The sequence below is a fragment of the Ammodytes marinus genome (assembly GCF_949987685.1).
Source record: "Ammodytes marinus genome assembly, chromosome: 18".
Lineage (NCBI taxonomy): Eukaryota > Metazoa > Chordata > Actinopteri > Uranoscopiformes > Ammodytidae > Ammodytes > Ammodytes marinus.
The window spans coordinates 25,159,985-25,187,711 of NC_137222.1; the positions used below are offsets into that span (position 1 = coordinate 25,159,985).

Below are 27,727 nucleotides of genomic sequence, written 5' to 3' on the forward strand. Positions count from 1 at the left end.
AAATGGACTGCCAAACTGTTAGAAATAAAAAGATACGTGTTCTTTTAGCGTTATTTATCAAGGAAAAAATAACCATGGAGAAAGGTGTAAAATTCGGGATCTCGGCCTCAGTATTTATTTAAAGGCCTACTTCACCGGTTTGAATATGAAGGTGTATTGAATTCTGAGATCCTATGTAGTATAAATGTGCGAAGAAAATTGAAATCGGTTCATCCTAGCCTGAGAAAAGGCAGAAATAGTGTTTTTTTAACCCTATATTTCTCTTTCTCGTGACATCACAGAAAGAGAAATATAGGGTTAAAAAAAACTTACTTTGTAAATATTACTGTGATGTCTTTTACTGTGACATCACAGTAATATTTACAAAGTACGTTTTTTTTGATGAAATAAGAGAGTAAAAGTATGTCCCAATAGTATGCCTACTGCATCCTAACTAGATTCTTTTTATCGTCGGATGTGTGATTCGGAACGCAACCTAACAATCTTGGACGGATGAAGTAGGACATCCGGGTACTTCTAACCATCCTAAATCTGGCCACAAGAATCGGGACATCCTAAATCTTTTTTCTACATACTTTATATTAGAAAGTATGCGATTCGGAACGCAGGGTAAGTATTTATAATTGTAACTTATAGTTTGGACTGTAAATTTGGTGACATCATGCAACTTCAGCATATGTGTACCAAATAGAACCGCCCCATTCCTTTGACCATGACGTGATATGAACACGCTACCTTCTGATCTGGAGTCAGACACGCTACCGTTGCGCCACAGAGTCTGATGTGAGAACTAGGCCAGCCAAACCAAAAAATTTCCAAATATATATATACTGTATATACACTCTATACATATACAGTATATACTGTATATCACCATAGATGTTCATGACTTGTTTAATGAGTTCAAGTTCATGAGTAGCTTTGCTCCCAAGGCAATTCCATACCTTTGCCTAATGGTAAGTCCCATGTGAGTATGATCAGGAAAATATTCAATGCAGTAAGTCCACCTCTGATGTGAGTATGATCAGGAAAATATTCAATGCAGAAGACCCTGACAAAAGTGCATAAAGACTGGACTCTGGAGAAATGGAAAAAGGTTGTGTGGTCTGATGAGACCAGATTGACCCTGTTCCAGAGTGATGGGTGCATCAGGGTAAGAAGAGAGGTGGATGAAGTGATGCTCCCATCATGCATTCTGTACAAGCCTGTGTGGCAGTGTACAGTATGATCTGGGGTTGCTTCAGTTGGTCAGGTCTAGGTTCTAAGTAACCTTATGTGCCAAATAAAGCTTATCAAAAGGTGTTACGGCGAATATGTGCTTTAATCAAAGCTAGTGTGTGACTTATTTTGGGGCCAGGCAGTTTACTATCATCTATATACAATTTGATTACCAGTACTCCTGCATTAACATTATAGCCCCATGTTTCTGTTGTAGTTGCGTGTTTTAACCATACTATTTAAGGCTTCATGTTGTGATTATTTGGGATACAATATTATGGGTTGGTTTCCTGATATACAGTATTCTCAATATATTTCTATAAACATTTATTTATTCATTTAATAATTGTTTTTACAAATGCTGTCAAATGACCCATAGCCCAGAGTGACACCTTAACAATGCTTTTTGTGTCCAAAGCTCAACATTATTTCAAATACATTACATTTATTAAAATAGTATGAAGTGAAAAACAAAATTGGATAAAAATCATTGCTTCTGGAGTATTTGTTAAATCACGGGTCAAATTTGACCCACTAACACTAAAGGTGTGGAACTTTCTAACACCTCTTCAATAAATAAAAAGCCAATTGTGTTTAAATCATGATCAAGGGTCACTGACGCTTCTCTAGACTGTTAGAAAAAAGTAATTGTAATGTCAAAATTGTTTTCCCCTACACTGCACGTCAGCAAAATGCAAATTTCTATTATTTAACTGTTCTTCTTCCAAAAAAAAATCAAATTTAAACATTAAATAAGTGTATTAATTATACTGTTCTCATCTCTGTTAAAATAGCCATCATTGAAGGAAAGAAAAAACATCATCTATATCAAAGCACCATATTCTATAGGCTCTTCATATACAGTATGTCTAGTATGTTTCATTCGATTAAATCCAATAATAACTTTGGATGCAGCTTAAGGTGCTGGGCTACCACCCTCCCCTCTCTCTCTCTCTCTCTCTCTCACTGGTGATAAGGTAATGGTGAGGTCTTGTTACACACACACACCTGCCAGCGATACGGCATCATAAATATCCTGTTCTTCATGAATTATTGCAGAGCTTGCTGTGTGTTGTACTGAGCCTGTGTGTGCATGTAGCTGGCCTGGCAGACAGCAGGTTAGCAGTCAGTCAGTCAGTCAGTCAGTGTGTATGAAGCAGCAGGATGGACATCTCTGTTCTGCCAAACAACAACCACCCAGACAAGTTCCTGGTGCTGGACGTGGGCATGCTGCCGGCCACACATGGCATGTTCCAGGTGGGAGCAGCCCTGTCCAGCCACAGACACTGGCACAACAACGTCTACTCCAAGGTATGGAACATTTCAAACAGCCACTCTTACCAAGTCTTCATCACTTTGTGTGTGTGCTTGTACTGTAATGAATTTGGTTCTAAAATGACACAACGTGCCAAAAATAATGAGTCACAACATGCACACAGGAATGTTTATTGATAAGTTTAGTTTATCTGTTTGCTGTAAGAAGATGCACACTATTGCTTCCATTAGCTACCGGTGCTGGAGCTAAGCTATCCCAGATGAGCGACCTATACTAGGCCACTAATTTCATTGTATGTGGATGTTTGGTTTTCTGATAATAGACAGCATTGATAATATGGTAATATGGTCATTCTGAGCTGCAGTGCTGAAATAAGAGTGTGGAAGCCTCGACACTGCCAGGAATCTTGTGCTAATCAAAGAAACCTAGCACACAAGTCTCCAGTTCCTCCTCTCTGTCTTAAGAGAAGTGCTGCTAGATTGTGCTGTGCTGGGAATTCAAATCTCTCGCTTCTTGACATCAAAACATCTTTAGATTAAATTGATATAAAATTGTTTTTTATTTCAGTATTTTTCTTTTAAAGATTTGTATTACTTTAGTGCAGAGACATATATGAAATTGGGCAGAGAGGGTAATGACATGCAGAGAACGACCTAGGGTCAGTTTTTGTACAGTTCAACTTAATGGGGTAGGCGGGTGTCTATCTATCTATCTATCTATCTATCTATCTATCTATCTATCTATCTATCTATCTATCTATCTATCTATCTATCTATCTATCTATCTATCTATCTATCTAGACGGAGCGAAGGATACAGTCTCCTCCGTCCCCAGAGGTTCTGTTTGTGGACAGATTCCTGGAGAAGCACATCACCCCGCTCACCCTCAAGTCTAACATGAAGAGGAACCCTCTGTACATGGACATACCAGCCATAGTGCACCCAGTGGACAACAAGAAGACCAAGCCTTCCTGGACCGTCAAGGAGTACGACACACAGAGCATCCACAGCAACCTGGCAGCTTATTTAAAGGTAATGTCTCAAGTGGAAGAGAGGCTGTGGATCAGAGTGGATGTATGCTTGTTTGGAGGATGGATTGGTGCAAACAGCAATAGACACAAAGTTAGAAATGGAAAGGTGGATAGATGAAGGGGTAACACTTTACAATAAGGGTTCATTCAGTAACTAAGCTTAATAGAATAAACTAAGCATTAATGAACAGTTCATTAATGTACCCTTATTGTTGTTATTAAGTGTGACCAGTGAAGGGATACACTGTCATTTAGCATTAGGATCAAAATATATTCCACATTTATTGATTACTCTAGCTAATAGTGTAGAGGTTGGTTAGATGGGAGCTAATAAAAGTAAAGCAAAGTTTCCATGTGAAGCCTCTAACACGCAGCACCGAGCGAATCGGACAGAAACCACATTAAAAAAAATGTACACTTGCACAGTAGTTAAAAATACATACACCAGTGTAAATTTATGAGGTTGTCAATAACACATGTGCTTTGGGAGCAGACTGGCGCGGGGAAATACGCACCCAGTGGACAACCAAATGATTTTCAGAGTGCTTCTTGCACTTCGCTTCGAGGCGCTTTAGTGTACAGTGTGTTTCCGGCGTTGGACATAACAAAATAATCCAGCCTTGTCTGGACTACTGGGGCCTGTTTCAGGCAACTCAGAGTATGTTCGCTCTGAGTTAGTGGAAACTCTGGGTTTTCCGTTTGAGGAAGCAGGTTCAGCGCAACTCAGAGTCAGTTACTGCAGCAACATATGCCGTGGGTCTGACTTGCTGGATAGGTGATTTGACCTACTCTTTACGCTGCAGCTCCGACTGAAGAAAGAGTGTCACTGCCACAACGCGACCCTATACAGTTTGAAGCAAAATCACTCCATAGAAATCTCCATCGGGATGTTTTTATTACAGTTTTTCTCAGTTGCTTTGGTGCTTTTCTCAGATCAGAATGAAAATTCTCATAACTATTAGTTCAACCTCCGCAACATTTAGTCATTTGAGCACATCATAGTAGCAATTTCTCCTTCCTCTGAACAAATTGCAAATGCATTTGGACATGTATCAGTTGCTTTCATACAATTATCTGCTGTTTTATAACATTGTAATTTGCTTATGTCATGTCAGTCAAAATGAACTATACTTATGGATGCTGAATAGTCGTTCCCAATAAAACTAATAGTCTTCATTTCATTGCTTGAGTCATTACATACAAAATTGTTGAACTAGTTATCAAATTCTGTCGGCAAATTGTAGGGGAGAACGGGGGAATCTGAGGCATCGGGTAATGTGAGCCACCCCCTGTATCTAGGCAACGGAAAACATTTGTGGTCATGTGAGATATATAATATGTTTTCAAGCCCCTCTCATTTCCCCATGGCTCTGAAAGAGAGGACCTCATGGTGCTGTGGTAAGCATGTTTTTTTCATCAAAATAGGTATTTTGCATGTAAAAGTACATTTTCTTGCTGTCAACTTAATCAACTGTTGTGACAAAGCAAATGTATTAACGTAGAAAAACTTCTATCATACGTGTTGATGAACTACCAACATACGAAACCATGTGATGCTGATAACTGAAGATTAGCCTGAAATGCAAAGAGAGGTAGTTTTTTCTCAAATTGTGGTGGTGGGGGAAAGTGAGCCAAATGCTGCATGAGGCACAAGTTAAGTTTAGTCTTAAACATATTTGAATGTAATATTACATGACATGTGTTTTATTTTAATGTCATACACATTGTAGAAAAGCCAAGGAAATACACCAGGAAGAGGACCTGGGGCAACCACACGGAAAGAGCACCTTCTCATCTTTCCCTGTAACCTTCAGGGCTGGAATGTAGAGTAGGCCTAGTTGTAGAGTATGACAGGCTGATGTTATAATCCAGTTGGGTCTTCTCCTGTGTTCTGAATCCCAGGCTGTTCTCGCTGGTTCTGATTTTCCTATGCTTTGACCCCCAGACACTAGCTGGCTCTAAGGGTCCAGTGTTCTGACCCCCAGACTGTGTTCTAATCTAACTGGTTCTATCTTTCATTTGAATCTTATTAAAACCTTTTGAATTATAATATATTCTATTTGATTTTGTTCAGAGTTACTTTCAAGTGTTTAGAAAATTTGCTTTGCTTAATTGACCAAACCCCATCATTATTTTACTAGTCCGACATTAGTTCTGGAATGTGTGGCTAGCTTTCAGGATTCTTACTGTTACAATATGTGTTGTTATGGTAGTTTCAGTTTGTTCTAAATAAGTGACTGAAGTGTATTTTTCTTTTGCACAATGCTGTAGAATTGCATTGTCATGTGGGATTCAGTCCTGGATCGGATACACTCTACCTCCATGTGCGCCCGACATGCTCTTGTGCAATTTAAAGTAGTACATCGTATCCACATATCTAAAACTAAATTAGCTCGTATGTTCCCCGATGTAGACCCGACCTGTGATAGCTGTAAGAGCGCACCGGCATCACTCTTTCACATGTACTGGTTGTGTCCCACCTTGACTGAGTTCTGGACATCAGTTTTTCAAACAATTTCTTAAGTACTTCAGCATCAAATTGAGCCGAACCCTTTCACTGCCATTTTTGGCATTGCTCCCAATTCAGGCTTGCCTAAAGTGAAGCTAAAGGTACTGGCCTTCACCTCTTTACTTGCTCGTAGGGCTATCTTACTTAAATGGAAAGATCCTGCTCCTCCTTCCCACTCACATTGGATTAGAGACATTATGTCATGTATGAATCTGGAGAAAATTCGTTGCACTACCCAGGGATCTGAGACTAAATTTCATAAAATATGGCGCCCCTTCCTAAACTATTTTAAGAAACCGACGACAATAATTGAAGAGTAGCTACCCCCTCCCCTCTTTTATTTGATTCAATTTTATTTCTTTGTTTTTTGTTTCATATTGGTCGTTTGTTTTTGTTTCTTGAAGTGTGTGTTTCTGTTTCGTTTCTGCTATTTTTAACATTATGTATTATTTTTTGTACTAATTTCTTAATGCAGAATTGTTTGTGATTGGGTGTGAGGGTGGGATATGGGTGGGGTATGTTCGAGGGGGAAAAAAAGGGGAAAAAATGTATAATCCATTGTACTGCAGTTGCTTTGCTACTTTGCAATTTAATAAAAAAACCTTTGAAAGAATTGCATTGTCATAATGAAAACATGACAAAGCCATTTGACTATCTTGTTCATAAACGATGGCGTCAAGACATCTCATTTTGATGACACTGGCAGTTTCATTGACATGAATACTTGCTTTTGAGGAATAGACTATCCATTTTGAGCAAGTGACGTACTTTTGCAAATTATCCACTAGGTTTTGCAGTTTGCACTAGTTGTTTTGAGAAATGCATTAACTGCTGTGCAAATGTTAATAGTGATGTGAGAAAAGCACCAAAGCAACTGAGAAAAACTGTATATTGATCACATTAGTGCACAGCTCTACCAAAAGGGTGTTTTTTTATGTTTGTTCTAAATAAGTGACTGAAGTGTATTTTTCTTTTGCACAATGCTGTAGAATTGCAAAGAGCATATACAGTAAAAATGTGAAACATACGTATTCAGTGTCTTGTACTCACTTACTCCCCTAACTACAGCAATGTGTAACTCTACTGTAGTTTTCAAATGGCTGTACAAGTAGTGTATAGTGCTGTCTTGAGCATTTTCAGGTAGTATTACCGAGTGCTGACCTTTTTCTTGCATTGGAAAACACTGAGAGAATAAACTGTCATAATGAAAACATGACAAAGCCATTTGACTATCTTGTTCATAAACGATGGTGTCAAGACTTCTCATTTTGATGACACTGGCAGTTTAATTGACATGAATACTTGCTTTTGAGGAATAGACTATCCATTTTGAGCATGTGACGTACTTTTGCAGGTTATCCACTAGGTTTTGCAGTTTGCACTAATTGTTTTGTGCAAATGTTAATAGTGATGCGAGAAAAGCACCAAAGCGACTGACAAAAACTGTATTTCCTGATGATTTTACGTTTGATCGATCATTTATCTGATCAGTATTCTCAGCCCTTGTGTCGTTCATATATGCGGCCACCTTACACACCGTGAACATGCTCTACATTCAGATTAATTAGCCTATTTGTGTTCTTTTATCGAATAATTTTTTTGTTAAAGGTGCTGTAAGCGGAATGGTTCTTTTAGCTAACTTCCTGTCAGTTACTGCAGTTAGCAGTCCCCTCGCTCGTCCCTACGTCACCACATTAATGCACATCGGTCTTCAAACAGCGAGTTATCTAGCACCATCTCAGATAAGTAATTGTGATAAAACATGATAAAAACCATCAAAACAGACATTGGGAAGGATTTTTACCTGCTCCGCCATTGTAGGTGCATAAACATTCACCCATCTATCCTCTGGCGTGCACTGGCAGTGAGACCATGAGTGAGACGGGTGTCGGTTTGTAGCGTTCTCTATATTAATTTTGGGATCCGACAAAAAGTTTATTTGCCGATTACATGCAGAGCAGATGACTGAGAGATCGGCTTTATGAAACGCGCACATTATGTAAGTGATCACTGTATGAATAAAGAGCGATTTAACACTTATATTAACATAAATAAACCGCTTACTTCACCTTTAACAGGAGTTTTCTAACATCTGTGGCGCTAAACAGATTTTTCAGGCTGAAATGTAACGCTGCGGCTGCACGCGATCGTTACTGTTCACTTGTGTGATCCCAAAGTCACAGACGAGCCTTGTTAAATAGCCTAATATGAATAAAAAAAATTATTTAATCATTAGGGCCCGAGCACCGAAGTGGTGTGAAGCCCTATTGAAATCGGTCAGATTTTTATTTTTCTTCCTCTTAGTCAATTTTGGCACTATTCACCCCTTTCCCGTCATGCAAAAGTTGAAAAACTTTGCGGACAGGTCAGACCTGCAAGAAATTGCAACTTATCAGTGGTTTCCAAAAATGGGCCCCCAGGGGCCCCAAACAGTTTTTCAGGAAATGCATGCTCAAAAATTGGGCTAGAAGCCTGAAATTTTAGGACAACATGTAATGGGCCAATTTTATGTCCTGGGCCAAAATCAACAGGAAGTCGGCCATTTTGGATAAAGTGCCTAAAATCACCATATTACATAATTTCGCATTTCGACGAAAGGCTCCTAGAGTTTTTACGGCAGGGACGTCAAACCACTGCTCAAGTACTCAAGACGCTTGCCCGATGTTAAATTGCGGAAAGATTTCAAATTCACATTAGTACCAGGGAGTTAAAGGGGGTCAAAGTTGACGTACACATCACAAAATACCGACCTCATGAAACTTTAATCCATCATAACTCAGGTTGTGTTATACCTAGCTGCACCAAATTTAAACCCCAAACGTATCTTTGCGGGCCCCACAAAAAAGCCTCTTGAAGCCCCGCCCCAAAATCAACAGGAAGTCTTTTAATTTGAAATATTTGAATGTTCAGAAATTCCCAACTCCAATATCGCACGTTGGTTATTCACCTCCACGTCCTACACACTTGATCAAATCAACCGCAAAGCAGCTCAGGGAGGTCCAGAGACAACGATAACACGGAAAGGCGGTTCCGTCGGCTCCGTGGCCTTCGTGGTTTCACGGGCGTCGTCGCCGCGAAACGGGAAGTCGCCGTCATTTCGCTCCGCGCCCTCCCACGCGCTCCAGACTTCCCCCGCCCGGTGAGAACCCAGGCCCAAGGACGTCCCCGCGTCCGTATCGAGCGTGTCGCGGCCGCTTCCGGCGGCAGGCGTCACCGCACCGCGCTCTCCGAAGAGGAGGAGGCCGCGGCGCGTGCTCTCGCCCGGTCGCCTGGGACGGCGTCCAGCACGAGAGTGCGAGGGCCCGTTCATCACTGCTCGCAGTTTTAATTTAAACTGTGATCACTTGCTGGGGAGCATGGATTTGGTTATAAATCCATCAGGCTCTACAATGAAAATTGTTGCCTAATTTGTCTGACGTAGTTAATGTCTTTCACTCCCCATTTAATGCAAGACATTCTGTTTACTGCACATGATTTAAGCTTGACTACATATTATACAGCGAATATAAAAAACTGTCAGCAATGCTGTGCCGCGCCAGCTGATATGTGTAACTTTTTAAAATAGACTATTGCTTCTCATACAGAAGCGTAATGATTCTCTTGACACAAAATGTTTGCCCCGTTTTTCTCTGAATTGCCGAGTGGATTAGATCAGTTATGAGATAAAATCCCTGTTAATTATTTTCCATTCAATAAGCTTATTGTCCATTCATTAATATTTCTCACTCTAGTTGGAGGAGTGTTGACATGGAGATTTTTTTATTTTTTTTGAGAAGTGGAGAAGTGGGAGGATCAAGCATTTGTTTCTCCGGTTTCCATGGTGAATCATGTTATCAGCGATCCATTGACTATGGCTTTTACGCACACGCTCAACCCAGAGTGAACACGCTCAGAGTTGATTGACCTAACGCTGATCCACTGTTCTGAAACCGATAACCCAGAGTTGCTCAGCTCTGAGTTGGTGAACTCAGAGTGCAGGGTTGAACTCAAGAGTTTGTCAACCTGCTTCTTGAAACCGGCCTCTGGTCTCTACTGCAATCCTCAATCTCATGAAGACTTTTACCCATGAAGTACTTGGTTTGTTCATTGGCCTTTGTCACCTTGGAAGCAACTGTTCAGAAAACTGACATGCATTCACATTTATCTACATAAACTGAGATATACGAAAGCTTAAGAATTGTGCTCAGATACCGGAAAAAGTATTTTTTTATGCTGATGAGTTATGAATCTATATTCATGACCAATTTGTATTTTACTGGCTGTTTTGCTCCTTTTCTTCCTGATCTCGTTCCTTAAATGTTCTTATTGTAATCATGGATCGGTTTCCCATTTTTTTTTTATGTGATACTGAGAAGAATATGTCCAAAAGGTTGGGCTGGAAAAGGATATTGTCCACAAACACTTACTTCATTGTTAACCGATACTTCCTCTGCTTGATTCAGAACTTCTACCCACTGTTAATTTATAGCTGAACAAAACAAACTTGTAGTATTCACTCACATATTTCCCTTATTTTCCACTGACTACTCCTCAGGGTTTAAAAAAAAAAGTTTTAGTTTTGAGGACACCAAATGCAAAACGTTTTTTCAGGCCCTGCCAATAAACTAGACCAATTCTTGCCCTGGATATACCTCTGTATGTCATTAAGGCAATATGAGAAGTGTTTTTCTTTAGCCAAAATGAAAAATAATTGGGGGTTCGGTAAATCTTTTCATGGTTCAATGATTTCTCGATTACCGTTTGTTTTTTATTTTGTTTTACATTTTTGGCTGTAAGATGACATGCATAAAGTGAACAGACAGAATACAAACTAACCCATATGAATGTGAATAGGTATTAGCAAGAGTCTTTATTGTACATGTCAATGTTTCATTAATAGATCTATTTTCAGGAGGAAGAGAAGAGTGCTAAAGAGCTGGACTTCTGGCTGGAGGATCTCTACACACCAGGATTTGACTCTTTATTGAAGAAGAAAGAAGCCGAACACAGAAGAAAAAGACTGTGTAAAATTCTTTCTTGGATTTCTTTGGCCCTTTGTGCCGTGCTCATTGTGATCATAGTGCCTGTTGTGCTTTTACAAAAGAAAAACTGACGATTGACATTGTAAAGTACAGATTGTAGGCCCTACATACTTCTTCCAATCCAGTTTGAGCTGACCTCCAATGGTTAAGATTCAAGATGGTGTATTTGTCATATGCACATTAACAATTACAGCAGCAGTCATTGGTAATGACATTCTTAAGTCTCAGGCTCCTCTCAACAAAGTGATATATAGAAGAAGAGAAAAACACAAGTGAAGAGAGCAACACCTGAGACACACATAAACACAATAGTAGAGCAAGGACACAGTGAAGATAGAAGAGTAGAGATAAGGTGAACCATAATATAAAGTAAATTTAGGCCCTGTTCTCACGGCAACACGAAACGGTGCAAATGCGGAAAAATTCCTGCGGTTGCACTATATCATGTCCATGAAAACAGCAAACGCAGGCATGAAACCGCAAGTTTTTGAGATCTACTCCCAGGGAGGATTTTTTGTAAAACACAACGGTTTTGGTTTCATGTAAACACCGAAAACATTTCCCCTGGTAACGCTGACGTCACGTCTATAACATTTGCTGTCAATACCCACACGCGAGTTATAAAGTTAAGACAATTAACGTGCAGGGCTTAAATAGGCCTATAACACTCGCCAATTTAGTCTGTAGTCTATTAGTAAGTTATTGATACCATGCACCCGCCACTTTGTCTGGGGAAAGATTTGTGCTCTGCCGCTTTTTCTAGCAAAATAAACTTGTGTACACGGCTCTCTCTACATTAAAAAACACTATCCATAGTTCAGCGCGCAGCGGTTAAGTTACTGTTCAACAAAAGGAGCATTAAGGCCACGGCTTCACAGTAAAAGCATGTCACTGGCTAAACATTAACAGCATTTCACCGGACAAACGTGAGTTGACTTTTATTTTGAAGTACGCCTAACAGGAAAAGTAGCCGCTCACAAAGCCCCTTCACTATCAGCATGTCTTCTGTTTTCACGAGTTCAATGCGGTGAAATAAGAGGACAGAAAGCTTGTCATTTACAATACTTGTAACCCCGAGCTTACACCAACCGCTTTATGAACGTTAGTGGCATTAATTTTCGGTTTCAGTAAGGTTTTATGCATCAAATTGTACCGGAAATGCTATTTACTACTACCTTGTACCGCCCACTGCTGGCCTGGCATGCTTACTACATCGATTTCGTCCCGTTTCCTCTGAAAACATGTGCACGGGTGAAGATGTCAGATAAATTGTGTCTGAACGGGGGGGTTTTTTTAAACCAAAAACGGGAAAACGTTTCACATTTTCACCGTGAGAACAGGCCCTTAGAATGCCAATATTAAATTAAATTAAATGTATGAAATATAATACAGTATGCATAGACGGATTATGGGATAATGGGCCCCTGGGCCCAGACTCATGAAAGGCCCCCCAGTCCTCCTTATCCAGTCACGTACACTGACTTTTCCACCCAGATCCCACAATTTATTAGCTTGGAAATCCAGACCCCACATCTAGAACGATGTAGGGTCTGGCCATGATCAATAGACCTTCTCATTGCACCTACGTGTGCATTTCAAATACCGCTGTACGCAATTGGATAGCACTACGGCCAATCAGAGCAATAAACAAGGTGACGTATTAAGCCCCGTTTGTTTAGCGAACAGCGGGTTAACTGTTAAGTTAAACTTTTGCCATGATCTGTCGGTAAAACAGAACATTCTTCTTTCTTGCTAATGAAAGATTTGAGTGCCGTCTTCCAAATCGTTAAGTGTTGATGACTCGAGGCCAAAGCCGTTTCAAACTGAAACAACGTATCCGCAGCCATCTCTGTTGTTTATCGTCACGGCGCATGCCCAGCACTGTCGTCATCCGGTTACGTCCTCCCCAGAGCCCCATACATAGGACATGGTGCGCCCATATCAGATAGAATGATTTGATTGGCAACTTCGAATTTTCTGACATAGTTAATGAGCTTCAATGGATCATGCCCAGACCAACAGGTTGAGCAAATTTAATTTGCCAGTGGCAGGTCTGGATTTCCAGGCTAACAATTAATGGCAACAGCATATTGACGAGGTCTGTGTTTCCCACAGGATTTTGAGAGACTGAGGGGGGACCCCAGACCTTGTAGGGTGGTCCGGGGGCATGGCCTCCCGTTATAAAATGTGTGTAACTTTCAAAGTAAAATTAAATTTTTTTTTGTGAAAGATTGATCCACTACAGTTGATCTAGACACATGAAAACAAAATGTAAACGCTTCAGATTTTTTATTTTATTTAGCCATTTCAGGTTTTTGCAAAAGTAAAAAAATAAATGGTACAACTAGAATATTCTACAAAACATAGTGTTCTAAGGGAATGATTGGAAGACATTTAGGCTATGAATCCTGTCTCCTGTTGGCATCTGGCCACATCACCTCATCCACGTCACAGGCAATGTCCTCCCTTGCCAAGCAACGGGGGAAATATCGCCTTGCGTGCCGTATCCAACCTTTTGCAGAATTTTTTGGAAAGATTGATCCACTATATTAGAAAAGAAAACAAGTTTATATTGCAATTTCATGGTTTTGGCCAACAAAAGAAAAAAACACAACGAATAGGTAGGATCGCAGTTCAACAAGCAATTCAGTGTGTCACTATGAACTCTGAAACAATTACAGTAAAAAAAAGATGTGTTGTAAGGAATGGGGCGAGTGGATTATGAATCCTTTGGATACCGCCTCCCGTTTGTGTCTGGCTACATCGCCTCATCGACATCACATGCAATGTCATCCTTTGAGAAGCAACAGCAAAAATATTCCTGATATCCAGTCTAAATGTCCTAATTATGGAGCTACTGTGTAGTTGGGCTGGAATCTCAGACCAGCCTCCTATATTGTTAGGCCATGATCTATAACATGGTCCACTAGTGACCCTGTCTCCGTCTGTTGTCTCCTTTGTCATCGTCCTCCTGCCGCTCTCTTTTGTCCTCTTCCCCTGACTCTTACTGTCTCACAAAGGAGCTGAGCTCACCTGAGGTCTATTTGTAGTGCTAAGGCTCACACTGATTGGTATTACATTAGCTTTATTTTTTATTTTTCATGTGTGTGAATCTGTGTGCTTTTCCAATTTTAGTTGTGTTTTGTATTTTAAATAGATATGTTTTCCAAAGGATTGCAGGTGATTTCCTTTTTGACCAATGTGTCTTATGTAAAACACTGTGTGTAGTGTTTTGCAAAAAGTGTGTTGGAGAATTTCAAACACAGTGCAAAGCACTTATTGTGTTTGTAGGGTTGGTGCTTGTGTTTAGGGCATGGTGACCAAAGTTAGAGGCTTTGGGCCTAGCAACCACTATTAGTGTGTAAGCATTAGGCAAAAACTGTAATCAAATCCTGAGATGCAGAAGGGACATTCTTTTTCAGATTTTTCTTAACATGGCAGCACTCTTACTCTGGAACTGCAAAAATAGTACAGTAGATCTGGTCTGCAGACCCATGTTATATGATGGAGGGGCCCATTTCAACAGATAGAGTGGATAGCTACTTTTTATGAACCACAACATATACAGTAGAGCTGACTTGTGTATATGTGTGGGGGCCCCTTATGAAGCCCCTTACAGCAACGAATGCTGTTGTTTTGCACTTTTGTATTTCTCCCCTACTAGTTGAGGGGCCCATGATGATTTCTTTCTTGTTACATTTTAATGAGTACCCTTATATTAAGGCTATTCCTTTATGGACCCCGTTATTGACATGAGTGACTGAGCTCTTTGACTTTGCGACATGAAAAGTTACTATCAGTATCTCTGCTTAGGCCCCCCCTGAGCCCTTGGGCCTGGGCCTGGGCCCGGTAGGCCTGTGTGGTAATCCACCCTTTGACTGTATGTGGAAATAAGAATAAAAATAAAAACTGTATTGAAATTAATTAATTAATTAATTAATTGTCACCTTGCTGCAGTGATGTACAGAGCTGCACCCCAGGGTGTCACAACTCTGTGACATCATGTGTCATCAGCAGCTATATGTTGGAACTGAGTTTTACCCTTTCATAGTGTCAACATTGTGTACAGTAAATGTAGGGGAGAACGAGGTAATGTAAAACATCTGGTAATGTGAGACACCCCCTGTATCTAGGCAACGGAACGCATTTTTGGTCATGAGAGCATTATGTTTTCAAGCCCATTGGCCATGAATGAGAGGACCTCATGGTGTCGTAAGCATGTTTTTTTCACAAAAATATTTTCTTTGCATGTAAAAGTAAATTTTCTTGCTGTCAACTTAATTAACTGTTGTGCCAAAGCAAATTGATTCAGGTAAAAAAAAACTCTATCATACATGTTGATGAACTACATATGAAACCATGTGATGATGCTAGCTGAAGATTAGCCTGAATTGCTAAGAGAGGTAGTTTTTTCTCAAATTGTGGCGGTGGGGTAAAGTGAGACAAATGCTGTTGGGTAAAGTGAGACAGTGTCTTTGCCCTCTTTTAATGAATCCATTATATTATATATTATATTATGTACAGTATGTGGGGGACAGGAGAGTGACCTTTAACAACAATGGATTCTAAGTAATATGTCTTTATTCAATTAATGATCCCAATTAAACAAATGCAGAAAGATATTAATCAAAGACTCAAAAGATGGAAAATGACACATGGGGTAAGTCCTGTGTTCTGAGTCCCAGGCTGTTCTAGCTGGTTCTTATTGTCCTTTGCTCTAAATCATTTTAGCTCGCTTATGTAAAATGTAAAAAGTGTCTCACTTTACCCCACTCTCCCCTAAAAAAAGAAAAGTTGGGACGTTATGTAAAACGTATAAAAACAGAATGTGATCATTTATTAATCCTTTTTCACATACAATCAAGTTGAAAACAATACAAAGGCAATATATGTTACAGTATGTTTATTCTATCTATCTAATTGTTTTTCATAAATATATGCTTATTCTGAACTTTAAAAAAATTCAAAAAATATGGGACAGGAGCATTAAAAGGTAAGGAAAGCTGTAGAATGTTAACAAAAATACCTGTTTGGAACATTACTCACATAAACATGTTAACAGGTGATATTATCATGAATGGATATAAAGGGGCATCCTGTAAAGATTCAGCCTCCACAAGCAATAATGGGGTGAGGCTCACCACTTAGGGAAGAACTGCAGAGGAAAACAGTCCAACAGTTTATAAACAACTTTCCTGCAAAGAAATGAAGGATTTCACCATCTACAATCCATAATATAATTAAAATATTTAGAGAATCTAGAGAAATCTCTGCACGTCAGGGGCAAGGTCCAAAATTAAAGTGTAATGCTCATGACCTCAGGTGCACTGCATTAAACAATGACATGATGTTATAAAGGATATCACTACATGGGCCATGGAACACTTCAGAAAACCATTGTCTGTAAACACAGTTCATCACTACAACCACAAATACAAGATAAGACTCTACCATGCAAAGTGAAAGCTATACAATCCCCTCCATAAGTATCGGAACAGTGAGGCCAATTCCTTTATTTTTGCTGTAGACTGGAAACATTTGGGTTTGACACCATAATATGAATATGAGACAATAGATCAACATTTCAGCTTTCCTTTCCAGGTATTTACATCTGGATCTGATACACAACTGAGAAGATAGCATTATTTGTAAATGAACACCACATTTTTAGGTGAGGTATTGGAACAGATAGACTTAAAGTGAATAAGACTTAATAATTTGTTGCAAATCCTTCGCTTGCAATAACCGCATCAATCCTGACATAACAAAACTTTTGCATTCTTCTTTTGTGATGCTTTTCCAGGCCTTTACCGCAGCCTCATTCAGTTGCTGTTTGTTTTGGGGGGTTACACCCTTCGGTCTCCTCTTTAGCAGGTAAAATGCATGCTCTATAGCAGAGGCTTAATATGAGGAATTTTGTGTGAACAAATAATTTGGAGACACTGGGTCGGACGAATTAGAAGCTATTGAAGAAAGACATGGATTTTCCATAAAAATATTAATTTAAAATAAAAAAATGTATGCAGGGTCCTCTGGGATGGGCTTGGTGCTCTTTTTCTTTAACGAGACCTATTTCTCTGTAATGTAGTGAATGCATTTAAATGCAGTGAGAGGAACGAAGCAGAAGAACTCTTGTCCAGCTATGCAGTGATGTTAATATAAAAAACACAAACTCAAAATTATTATTATTATTATTATATATTTTTTTCACATATTCATCCGCACCCCCCCTGCCATAACCCCGCCTCCCCCCCCCCCCCCCCCCCAGTTTGAAAACCACTGCTATAGAGCATGCATTTTACCTGCTAAAGAGAAGACCGAAGGGTGTAACCCCCCAAAACAAACAGCAACTGAATGAGGCTGCGGTAAAGGCCTGGAAAAGCATCACAAAAGAAAAATGCAAAAGTTTTGTTATGTCAGGCTTGATGCAACAAAATATTAAGTTTTATTCACTTCACTGTAGGATTAGACAGTGAGACCATAAAACACTCTTTCTGCCTTTTCTCAGGCTAGGATGATCCGATTTCAATTTTTTTTTGCACATTTATACTTCATAGGATCTCCAAGTTCAATACACCTTCATATTCCAACCGGTAAAGTAGGCCTTTAAGCAAGACAATACAGAGACACATTCTACATCTTAATACAGCTTGGCTTCATAGGAACAGAGTGCAGGTACTAGACTGGCCTGTCTGCAGTCCATACCTGTCTCCCATTGAAAAGATTTGGTGCATTATGAAACACAAAGTATCACAATGGAGACCCCGGAATGTTGAGCATCTGAAGTTGTATTTCAAGCAAGAATTGGAAATCATTTTGCTTTCAAAATGTCAACAATGAATGTCTTCAGTTCCCAAACACTTACTCAGTGTTCTTAAAAGAAATGGTGATGTAAAACACTGGTAAACATGTCCGAACGTTTTTAAAATGTGTAGCAGGCACCAAAGTAAAAATTGGTGTATATTTACAAAAAACAATAACGTTTATCAGTTTAAAACCTGTTATTGTTTTATTATTGTTTATTGAATACATGTCAAAAAGGGAGAAGATATGTATATATATATATATATATATATATATATATATATATGTATGTGTGTGTGTGTGTATATATATATATATATATATATATATATATATATATATATATATATGTATGTGTGTGTGTGTGTGTATATATATATATATATATATATATATATATATATATATATATATATATGTATGTGTGTGTGTGTGTATATATATATATATATATATATATATATATATATAACAAAAGTATTATATATTATATTATATATTCCTGTGCTATTACACCTATTACTATTGTTATTCATATGCATTTAATTGTACATCAAGAGGGGAGGGGGGGAGATATCAATATATTTCAATGTTGATTTTGTAGTTGTTTTTATAATGTAAAAACTAAATAAAAAGAAGTTAAAAAAAAAAAAAAAAAAAAAAAAAAGGGAGAAGAAAAGATCACATTCTGTTTTATTGACATTTACATAACGTCCCAACTTTTACAGAGTTGGGGTTGTGTTCTGTTTTGTTTTTTGCAAAGATAATTTGAATGATCTTTAACAAACATGTCAAGATAATTAACCATACAACATTACATACAGTATAAAACCATTAATGATACATTTACACATACTACGAAGACAATTTTTACAGGGTCAGCGTAGGTCAACGCCTCAGTATGGAGTGAAGAATAACCCAGAGAGCAGTGGAAGTATAATGAGTGGTTTAATTATCAGCAGTGAATGTTGTCTCGTATTTACCACATTGTTACTAGGTTTCCACATACATGGAACCACAGTCATAAATACCACTGTTTATCCTCTTTCTTCTGAAAATGGGTTTTTATTAATTGAGCTTAAATACACAGCATTACATAAAAAAAACAGAAGATTCTGTGGTAGCTGAATTATTATATATCCCCTGGCTTGAATAAGACTTGAACAGCACTGGACTTCAACATTGTTTAAGGGTTTTTTTTTCTTTAAAGATATTTTTTGGCGTTTTTATGCTTTATTGATAGTGTAGAGACAGAGTTGAAATGGGGCAGAGAGGGGAGTGACATGCAGAGGACGACCGCGGGCTGGAATCGAACCCAGGTCCGCTGCTGGCCGAGGCCCATGGGGGGGGGGACGCCCTACCAACTGAGCCAAGGTTTTTTTAAGACAGGACAATTCGAGTATGTGGGGGCATTGAAGCAGCAGGTTGAGAGGCGGCATTGGCTCTAGCTCTTAATGCTACAGAACAGTGTTTTATATCTCTGTGTGTGGTGTAGGCTATCAGGTGTGTTAATATCTACAAATAGACAGATCATCCCAGCAGCAACAGTCAAACACATGTCCATTAATGGGTGTTTTCGTTCTTCCCCAGTGACCCCAACCTTTAACTGTTACACTGCAACCTTCAAATTTACCACAATTCCTTATCAGCTGTGACTTTATATTCCATGTTACGCCATTGTTGCATGTTGTCCAAATGCGTGGAAAGTTCATTAACTTTGAAATAAAACATAATTTTAGCATGTTTGAGTAATAAAAGAAACTTTCAAAAAATCTAGATGATTTTCCTCATAATTAATTAAATATAATTTAACTGACGCTTTTATCCAAAGCGACTTCCATTAAGTGCATTCAACAATGAAGGTACTAACTCAGAACAACAGGAATCACGTAAGTACTATAGCTTCAAATAAACTAAACTACAAGTGCTACATGGAAGTGTAACAAGTGCAATTTTTTTTCAGTCAAAGTGCAGTCTGAAGAGATGTGTTTTAAGGCTGTGGCGGAAGATGTGTAAACTATCAGCTGATCTGATGTTAATGGGGAACTCGTTCCACCATTTTGGAGCCAAGACAGCAAACAGTCATGATTTAGTCGAGTGACTAGACCCTCGGGGTGAGGGAGCAGCCAGCAGATTGGCAGATGCAGAGCGTAGTGGAGGAGCTGGGTGTAAGGTTTGACCGTGTCTTGGATGTAGGCTGGGCCTGATCTGTTCACTGCATGCTGAGTAGCAGTACCTTGAAGCGGATGCATGAAAGGGATTTTTTTGTATTTTCATAAAGAACTCAGTGTGATTGTAGGTTTATCCAAAAAATAACTTTAGCTTTGCCTGACGTTAAAATCCAAATTCATTTCAGATGGATTTTGTTGTTTAAATTTCAGTTCATAAAGAGGCAAGTAACTTGAAAATGGCAACCACTCTTTCCCACTATACAGTAACAGTATAAATGATACAGAGCACAAACTGAGTCTTCAAATTGAACTGATTTCATTTGATTGATTTATTGCAATAAAGATGTACAAAGTATTGGTAATCATATATGTTAAAATGTTAGAAAAAAGCATATCTGTGACTGTTAACAGTACACTGTATCAAAACATTTCTGCTTCAACCAGCTGGGGCCATTCCAGAGAAAACAGCTTTGAACCGCTCGTCATTGTCTTTTCTTCCAAAGGCATTGAAAATATAGAACTACACAAACTCAAAGAGAAAAAGACACACTTTGCTAAAATCAAAAAGGCAACAAAACAAGAGAAATAAAAACATGCAAAGTAACTTAGAACCAAAAACCAAGATATTAAAGACAGAAAACGGCAGAGAATATTCTAAACTAGAATAAATATCTTTCTCCATATTGAAATTTGACAGAAGTACTCCCCTCCCTTAATCTATGCCATTAAACTACAAAGTCTATTTACAGGTTATTTTGCAGTGTGTATAAGAGGTCGACCACCATGCGATATTAAGACCAATTTATGATTTTCACCCGTCATCACCGTCTAACACATGACAGATGGGGACTGGAGAGGAAGGGGGGTTTTAGCAACACAAATAAATCCAATCATGAGATGTCAAATGATGACAAAGTGGGCTGACATATGAATACAGGTGGCATTTGGTTTGTTCAGTAGAACACAGTATTTGTCAGACAGGCTTCAGAATCTATTCATCAGGACATAAAGGAAGAGAAAAACACACTTTATTTGGTGTAAAATGTTGACACTTCATGTGACAAATCAAAGATCGCCACCAGGCCAGACTGATACATATTATATTATGTGTGTATATATATATAAGCATATATAGAGAAACTTTTATTAAAATACAAATATAGAGTAACCTGTGTTCCTGTTTGTAATGTTGTTGCTCTGTAACAGTAAGGGAGAGTGAGTGCTTGACAACAGAACATTGCAGTTAATAGACCCACCCTTTGATTTAGTTATGGTGCACATTAGTGCCCTCCAATGGTCACAATCTCCTTCTAGCTCACCAGCACTTAGACACTTTCACACATTTTACAGAAACTACAGTATGGGCTATGGAGGATATAGCATAGTGTATTGTTTTAGCAGTTACTATACAAGAAATCTTTTAGAACTATAGCAGGAAATCATGCAATAATTGCACTGCAGCAGTGAGCAAGTGTTTGCACAGTAGTTGTCATTTTTACAGTCTAAATACATAACAGAGTGCATACATATTGATGGGTCCACTTGCTATAAAAACCAAGGTGAAAACAAAATGCAGTCTAATTTGAGCAGGCAGGGTGCCAGGCAGCACGTCTAACAACCAATCAGATGGGAGTAGATTCTCTGGGTATGTTTGGTTCCACCATTGAGTCCCTTATTGAAATGTTATATGCAATGTGACTGGTAGAAAAGCTCATTCAAATGTGTCTGCCAACACTAAGAGTAAAGTGGGAGATGTTTGGCATGTGGGCTGCTATTACTGGCTAACACCTCACCAGGGATTGTCATGCCTTCAACCTTTCTAAAAACAGTTTACAGTTCACCTCTTCTTTTCACATCATTGGAAAGAACTCAGGTTATATTTCATAGTATACATGAGTGTGTGTAATGTGTACAGCATGTATTTATACAATCGTAACAACCTCTGTCCAAATACACGTGTAAGTATGTATGTACAGAACACTACCTGGCCTACACATTCTGCAGGTGAAGCACAGACTGAAGCTGTATGAATGCTAACAGCACAGACACAGTCAATTGAACCTTGCCAACTGCCATCTATAAAAGGAAAACACTTCATATACAGGAGAATGGAAAACACAATGCGACTATGTATGCTATCTTCTAACACAGTAGTTCATTATATAGTACATTCATCTAATCTAAGTATTGTGTCACATTCCTCTTTAGAAAAGTTGCATACAGTAAATATTAAAGAAAGAAAGCAGCTAAAGGCTAAACCTGCCTGTTTGTGGGGGAAATGTGAAAAAATAAAATGACATCACAATATAAGAGAACCCTGTTTCATTCCAATAGTTGAGTGGCAGTGTGTAATCTGTAACCATGAAGCCCAGAGGGAAGAATAGACTTTTTCTTTCTAGATTATGTTGCAACACCAGTCCAAGTTCATGTTGCTGCTAACTGCTGACATGAGAAACCAAGGGAACACATACATTTGACCTTTTTAGAGCATCCAGTTTTAAAACTGGAAAATGGTCAACACATGGCTTTTCTTGGTAGCCATGGTACGACCACAAGCCAGTGTTCTTTAAAAAAGGAAATAACTAAGTGTCAATCGGGGATGACGTGGCTAAAGTGCTCCTGAAATGAACTGGTGCAGTAAAAATGGCCTTTCACATGAACCGAGTGATGATGGGATTTTTCATTACAAGTGACTTGCAACACGAGCTCGTATGCATAGAGGTATGTATCTTCACACAGCCTTGACACATTCTAAGTCTTCCACTGTGAAGCTTCACACTGTGGCCCATGTAGGCTGGGTGGGAGATGGGAGAACCAGCAGTCAGTAACACAGCCAGACAAACAAGCAGCCACCACAGGCTAAACTAAAAAAAGACTACTAATGCGCCGGAGCTGGTTCAGTAAAATATGCTAGTATCAGTTGTTAGAGCACTTCACCAGCGTACACACACACACACACACACACACACACACACACGCACACAAACACACACACTAATGCAGGTGGACTAAGGGGAATGAGATTGAGATGCACATACAGTAAAGTACAGAAGACAATTGTGCTGAAACATTTTTCTATTAACATGTTAATTAATGGGTCGCTATCTGCATTTACCCATAGAACCGTCCAGCCAGTATGGCTTATAAGAGAAAAAGGAACTTGTGACAATCGTTTAGTTCTAGCATTAAGGCAAGGTTTCTACTAGTGTGGTGGGTAAAAGCAGTTTCTTTACAAAGGGAATACACGAAGACAAAGCTGTTAAAAGAGAGACTGAATGTAGTCAATCAGCTGCTACATGGGAGGGAGCCTCTTTCAATGGAAAACCAGCTTCAAATCTATTCTGACAAACAACATCTCACATTTAAATCCCATGTAGTGAAGTTTTTAGGCATCACGCCTTAAAGTTCTATTGTGTCTTGCGATGAGTAACTGAAGGCTATTGTAAATATTCAACAGCTTTAAAAAGGAAGACTCATAACTAGAATAAAAAGACAAAAAAGAAAAGAAAATGTTGATTAGGTTAAAAGATAAGAGAATAAAGAAATGACAGAGAACTTCTTCATGCTAACAAGTGGACCACCTTCAATAAATTCATGCAATCCACTCGCATAAATACAACGCTCCAACTAAAAAGGAATCAAATTGACTATGTCTAAAATGCAACAACCGCTAACTATTATCCACCAATATAATAGGCAATATTGTCAATCTGGATAGAGATTATAATTATTTCATCTGGTTTACCTGGAAGGCACATCCATAAGGCTTTAGACGGTGTTGCTAAGCATTCTGCATGGTTCTCTCCCAATATTAATAAAGGAAAAACAACACGGTGATTATTGCTGCGTCACAAAAACAACAACTGGTCCAATTCATTTGAACAAATATGACATCAAAAGATAATTCATAGAATGACGACAACTTGAACATTGTGCACTGCCACTGCTCTGGAGCCTGAGAGAAATCAACTTTTGACAGAAACGACATTTTTTCATGAGGAAATGAGAAGAAGTTAAAGAGTTACGAGCTTAAACCCCCAGACATATTGGAATAAATATAAAGGAACGCAGCAGGGTGTGGGCAACCGCAGAACCAACCCTGAACCTCCCTCCATCACGTAGGGCTTTTTGACACATCTCAAATCAATAGCACTTCCTTTTCTCTCTTTATTCAGACTACCAGCATTGTTTCCATCACTGGCTGTGTTGTTGTATGGTCTCTGGATGTTATGTGGTGCACCTTTAGGTTTGGACTGCTGTGTATGTGTGTATGTGTGTATGTGTGTATGTGTGTGTGTGTGTATGTGTGTGTGTGTGTGTGTGTTTGTGTGTGTGCGTAATGTGTGGTCCAAGAGGCAGAAGTGGATGTGAGACATTTTTAAAAACTGTGGATCTTTTCCTCTTCTTCTCCGTGTTGTGTGGATTTAAGAGTAGAATGTGAGGACACTCTGGTGGTTGCCGCGCACCAGTAGGATGGGAGGCAGGTCCTGAGACAGCACCTCCAGCCAGGCCATGTACAGAGCACTGGACACTGTGCCCTTCCTGGCCAATGGCAGACTCCTACACAAACAGCAAGACAAACAAAATGAATTAATACTAGTAGCAATGAGAACAATATTTGTACCATAGGAAATGTTAGCTGTCTAAACACGAGTAGATTTTCAGTGACTTGAATGAATGAATAAGATACAAATAAATCAAATAGAAACCTACACACAATATGTCTGTGGTCATCAGCATGCCTTTAAACTGAAGCTCCATTATTCCTATTCATAGGACTCATCCACCTGGGTTCACATTCTAACCCTGTGTCCTTAGTTACCTCTTGGAACATGTGTATTGAAACAATGACCTCGTATTATGTATATAGGGAAGTCCCTCAACAGTATTCTATTTCTCCTCCTTGTTTCTATAATATTATCTATGGGGTGGTTCCATAAATGTATCCAATCAAATGATTTGGGGGCGGTTAGCTAGCCCTGCCAATCACACATAATCATACAGCTCTACATGTGGCTACAGCTAAACCACTGAAAATTTCTGTCAAGTTTAATTTGATAAAATATATATTTCATATATATATGGCTTAGGAGGCTTAGTAGATGGCCCCTCAAACTATTTTGCATTAACACACACACACACACACACACACACACACACACACACACACACACACACACACACACACACACACACACACACACACACACACACACACACACACACACACACACACACACACACACACACACACACACACACACACACACACACACACACACACACACACACACACACACCGCAGCAGCTTACATGACAATGAGGTTGGCTGTGCTGGAGTGCTCCTTCAGCAGCTCGTTGAGTCTGATCTGACGATTAGTCTGAAGAGCAAAACAAACAGGCAGGTTGAGACATGGAGGGTTTAACTGATCACTATCACTGTGCTGCACTCAGCCCTTTATACAGTTACACTGGGCTGCAGTGGATCACAGCTGCACTCAGCCCTTTACACAGTTACACTGGGCTGCAGTGGATCACAGCTGCACTCAGCCCTTTACACAGTTACACTGGGCTGCAGTTATTCCGGGATTTTCCTGACCGTGTGAACCCTGTACAATCCTCAGAACAGTACATAGTCCCTGCGTTCTAATCCCCATTCTTCCCTACTATTTAGTATGCCAGAAAAAGATTTAGGGCGTCCCAATACATGCACGTCAAAAAAAATAACTTCCTTATATGATTGAATACAGTCTGTACTTTATGTGTACTACACTACATACTATGTACATACTGTAGTACAAAGACAAAGTATGTGGATTGGAACACAGGGGTAGTGCAGTGTATGGTAGTGAGTAGCATTGTGCTAACCTTGGCGCGGTACAGCTCGATCTCGTTGTCAGTGATCCTCCATGGCTCACTGTTCTTCAGCCTCTCTGCTGCCTCCTGCTCCATGTCGTCTTCCTTCAGCCGATACGGCTCAATCAGCTCCTCAAAGGCCGACACACTGGACAACACAACGCGGTTAGCCCCGCACACACGCTACATACATGGATTATCTCCTCATTTCTAATCAACGCAAACTGAAATGTAAATCAGCTGCTCTGTGTGTGTGTGTGTGTGTGTGTGTGTGTGTGTGTGTGGGGGGGGATTCAACTGATTATAATGTTTACCAATCCTAAATCATAATTTCCATCTGTATATTTGTATTATATTTTACATTAGTCTATAACATTTACAGTATCCTGTTTCATTAGTTATTATTTGCATTGTTATTTCCACCTACAGTATTCTATTCCATCTACATATTGTATTATGCATTCTACATTTACTTTATATTTATATGGTTCACCTTATCTCTACTCTTCTATCTGCACTGTGTCCTTGCTCTACTGTTGTGTTTATTTGTGTCTCAGGTGTTGCTCTCTTCACTTGTGTTTTTCTATATCACAATGTTGACTAATTATGACAAATACACCTTGGATCTACTGATGTCATGTGTTGACAGAAACATGCCACATGAGGGCGGCAGAGTTTTCCTCATCATTCTAGCATTCATTGTTATCCCTGCTGTTGTACTAGTAGAAAGAGTAGCTGTTTTTCAGACGGCCTATATTAGAAAATGTTGTGTTGGATTTACAGTGTAGCATGCATGGGGAGTAAAAAGTGACTTTAAAGGTTAGGCAGGCGATTAATTTATGTTAATATAAATGTTAAATCATACAGTGATCACTTACATAGTGTGCACGTTTTATAACTCCGATCTCTGTCACCCGCTCTGCATGTAATCGGCAAATACACTTTTCGGGGATCCCACGACTGATAACCAATCAGAAGAGAGAACGCTACAAACCAGCACCTGTCTCACTGCCGGTGCAGAGTGACAGGTGGGTGAATGTGTATGCGCCTACAATGGCGGAGCAGGTAAAAATCCTTCCCAATGTCTGTTTTGATGGTTTTTATCATGTTCTATCACACTTACTTATCTGAGATGATGCTAGATAACTCGCTGCTTGAAGACCGCAGTGCATTAATGTGGTGACGTAGGGACGAGGGAGGGGACTGCTAACTGCAGTCACTGACAGGAAGTTAGCTAAACTGACCATTCTGCTTACTGAACCTTTGAATGAAGCTTGAAAAGTGGACTGATGTGATGTGAAGAACTTACTGCTCCTTCTTGGGCTTGGTGTTAATGTCTCCCAGCACGGTGATGTCAGAGAAGTCTATCCTGAACTTGCTGAGCAGAGTGGCCATCCTGCACACAGCAAGCACAAAGCAAAGGGAGCCGCAGACAGGGTTAACACTGGAGACATGACATAAAAGGCAGTGCATCCCCCTGGAGGCCAGGCGTAGCTCTGTTTGAACATGGCAGGTGAGACCGGCTTTACTGAGAAGCACTCTGGCTATTCTGACTCATTTCCTTCAGCTGAGACATCAAAGCAGGCTAGAGCTTGAAGGCATTAGGTGGTTCATATCTGGAGAGCTTTCATAGCAGCACATATTCAACTTGTTTAGACCACGTTTGTACTACGGTCTCGTCTAATGGGAAAACCCAATACAACTACGATCTGTTGCTGCTCTGATCATTATGTTATTTTAACAAATCACTCAAATAGATATTAGCTGGTTTTGGATTAAAAATGGTCAGGTATGCCCTTAATATCTGCCCGTCTTCAGTTCTGGGTGAAGCCCTCATATATT

The 27,727-nt window shown here is 39.4% G+C and overlaps 2 protein-coding genes across 2 annotated transcripts in view; one reads left to right on the forward strand and one right to left on the reverse strand.

Moving 5' to 3' along the window:
- Positions 1 to 2,382: 2,382 nt before the first annotated feature.
- On the forward strand, positions 2,383 to 11,125 carry minar2 (membrane integral NOTCH2 associated receptor 2; the record flags this gene model as incomplete). The annotated part of the gene is made up of 3 exons (XM_080047022.1): positions 2,383 to 2,529; positions 3,295 to 3,525; positions 10,925 to 11,125. 3 exons carry the CDS (start codon positions 2,383 to 2,385, stop codon positions 11,123 to 11,125), a joined length of 579 nt encoding a protein of 192 aa, XP_079903148.1.
- A 9,215-nt stretch (positions 11,126 to 20,340) lies between these two features.
- The window catches only part of slc12a2 (solute carrier family 12 member 2), a 70,153-nt gene continuing 62,766 nt past the window's right edge, over positions 20,341 to 27,727 (reverse strand). Inside the window, exons 24-27 of the mRNA XM_080047206.1 lie at positions 27,195 to 27,281; positions 25,898 to 26,033; positions 25,343 to 25,410; positions 20,341 to 24,589 (exon numbers count right to left, since the gene is read on the reverse strand). Of these exons, the coding sequence (XP_079903332.1) occupies positions 24,454 to 24,589; positions 25,343 to 25,410; positions 25,898 to 26,033; positions 27,195 to 27,281 (427 nt within the window). The 3' untranslated portion in view covers positions 20,341 to 24,453. The remainder of the gene's footprint in view (positions 24,590 to 25,342; positions 25,411 to 25,897; positions 26,034 to 27,194; positions 27,282 to 27,727) is intronic.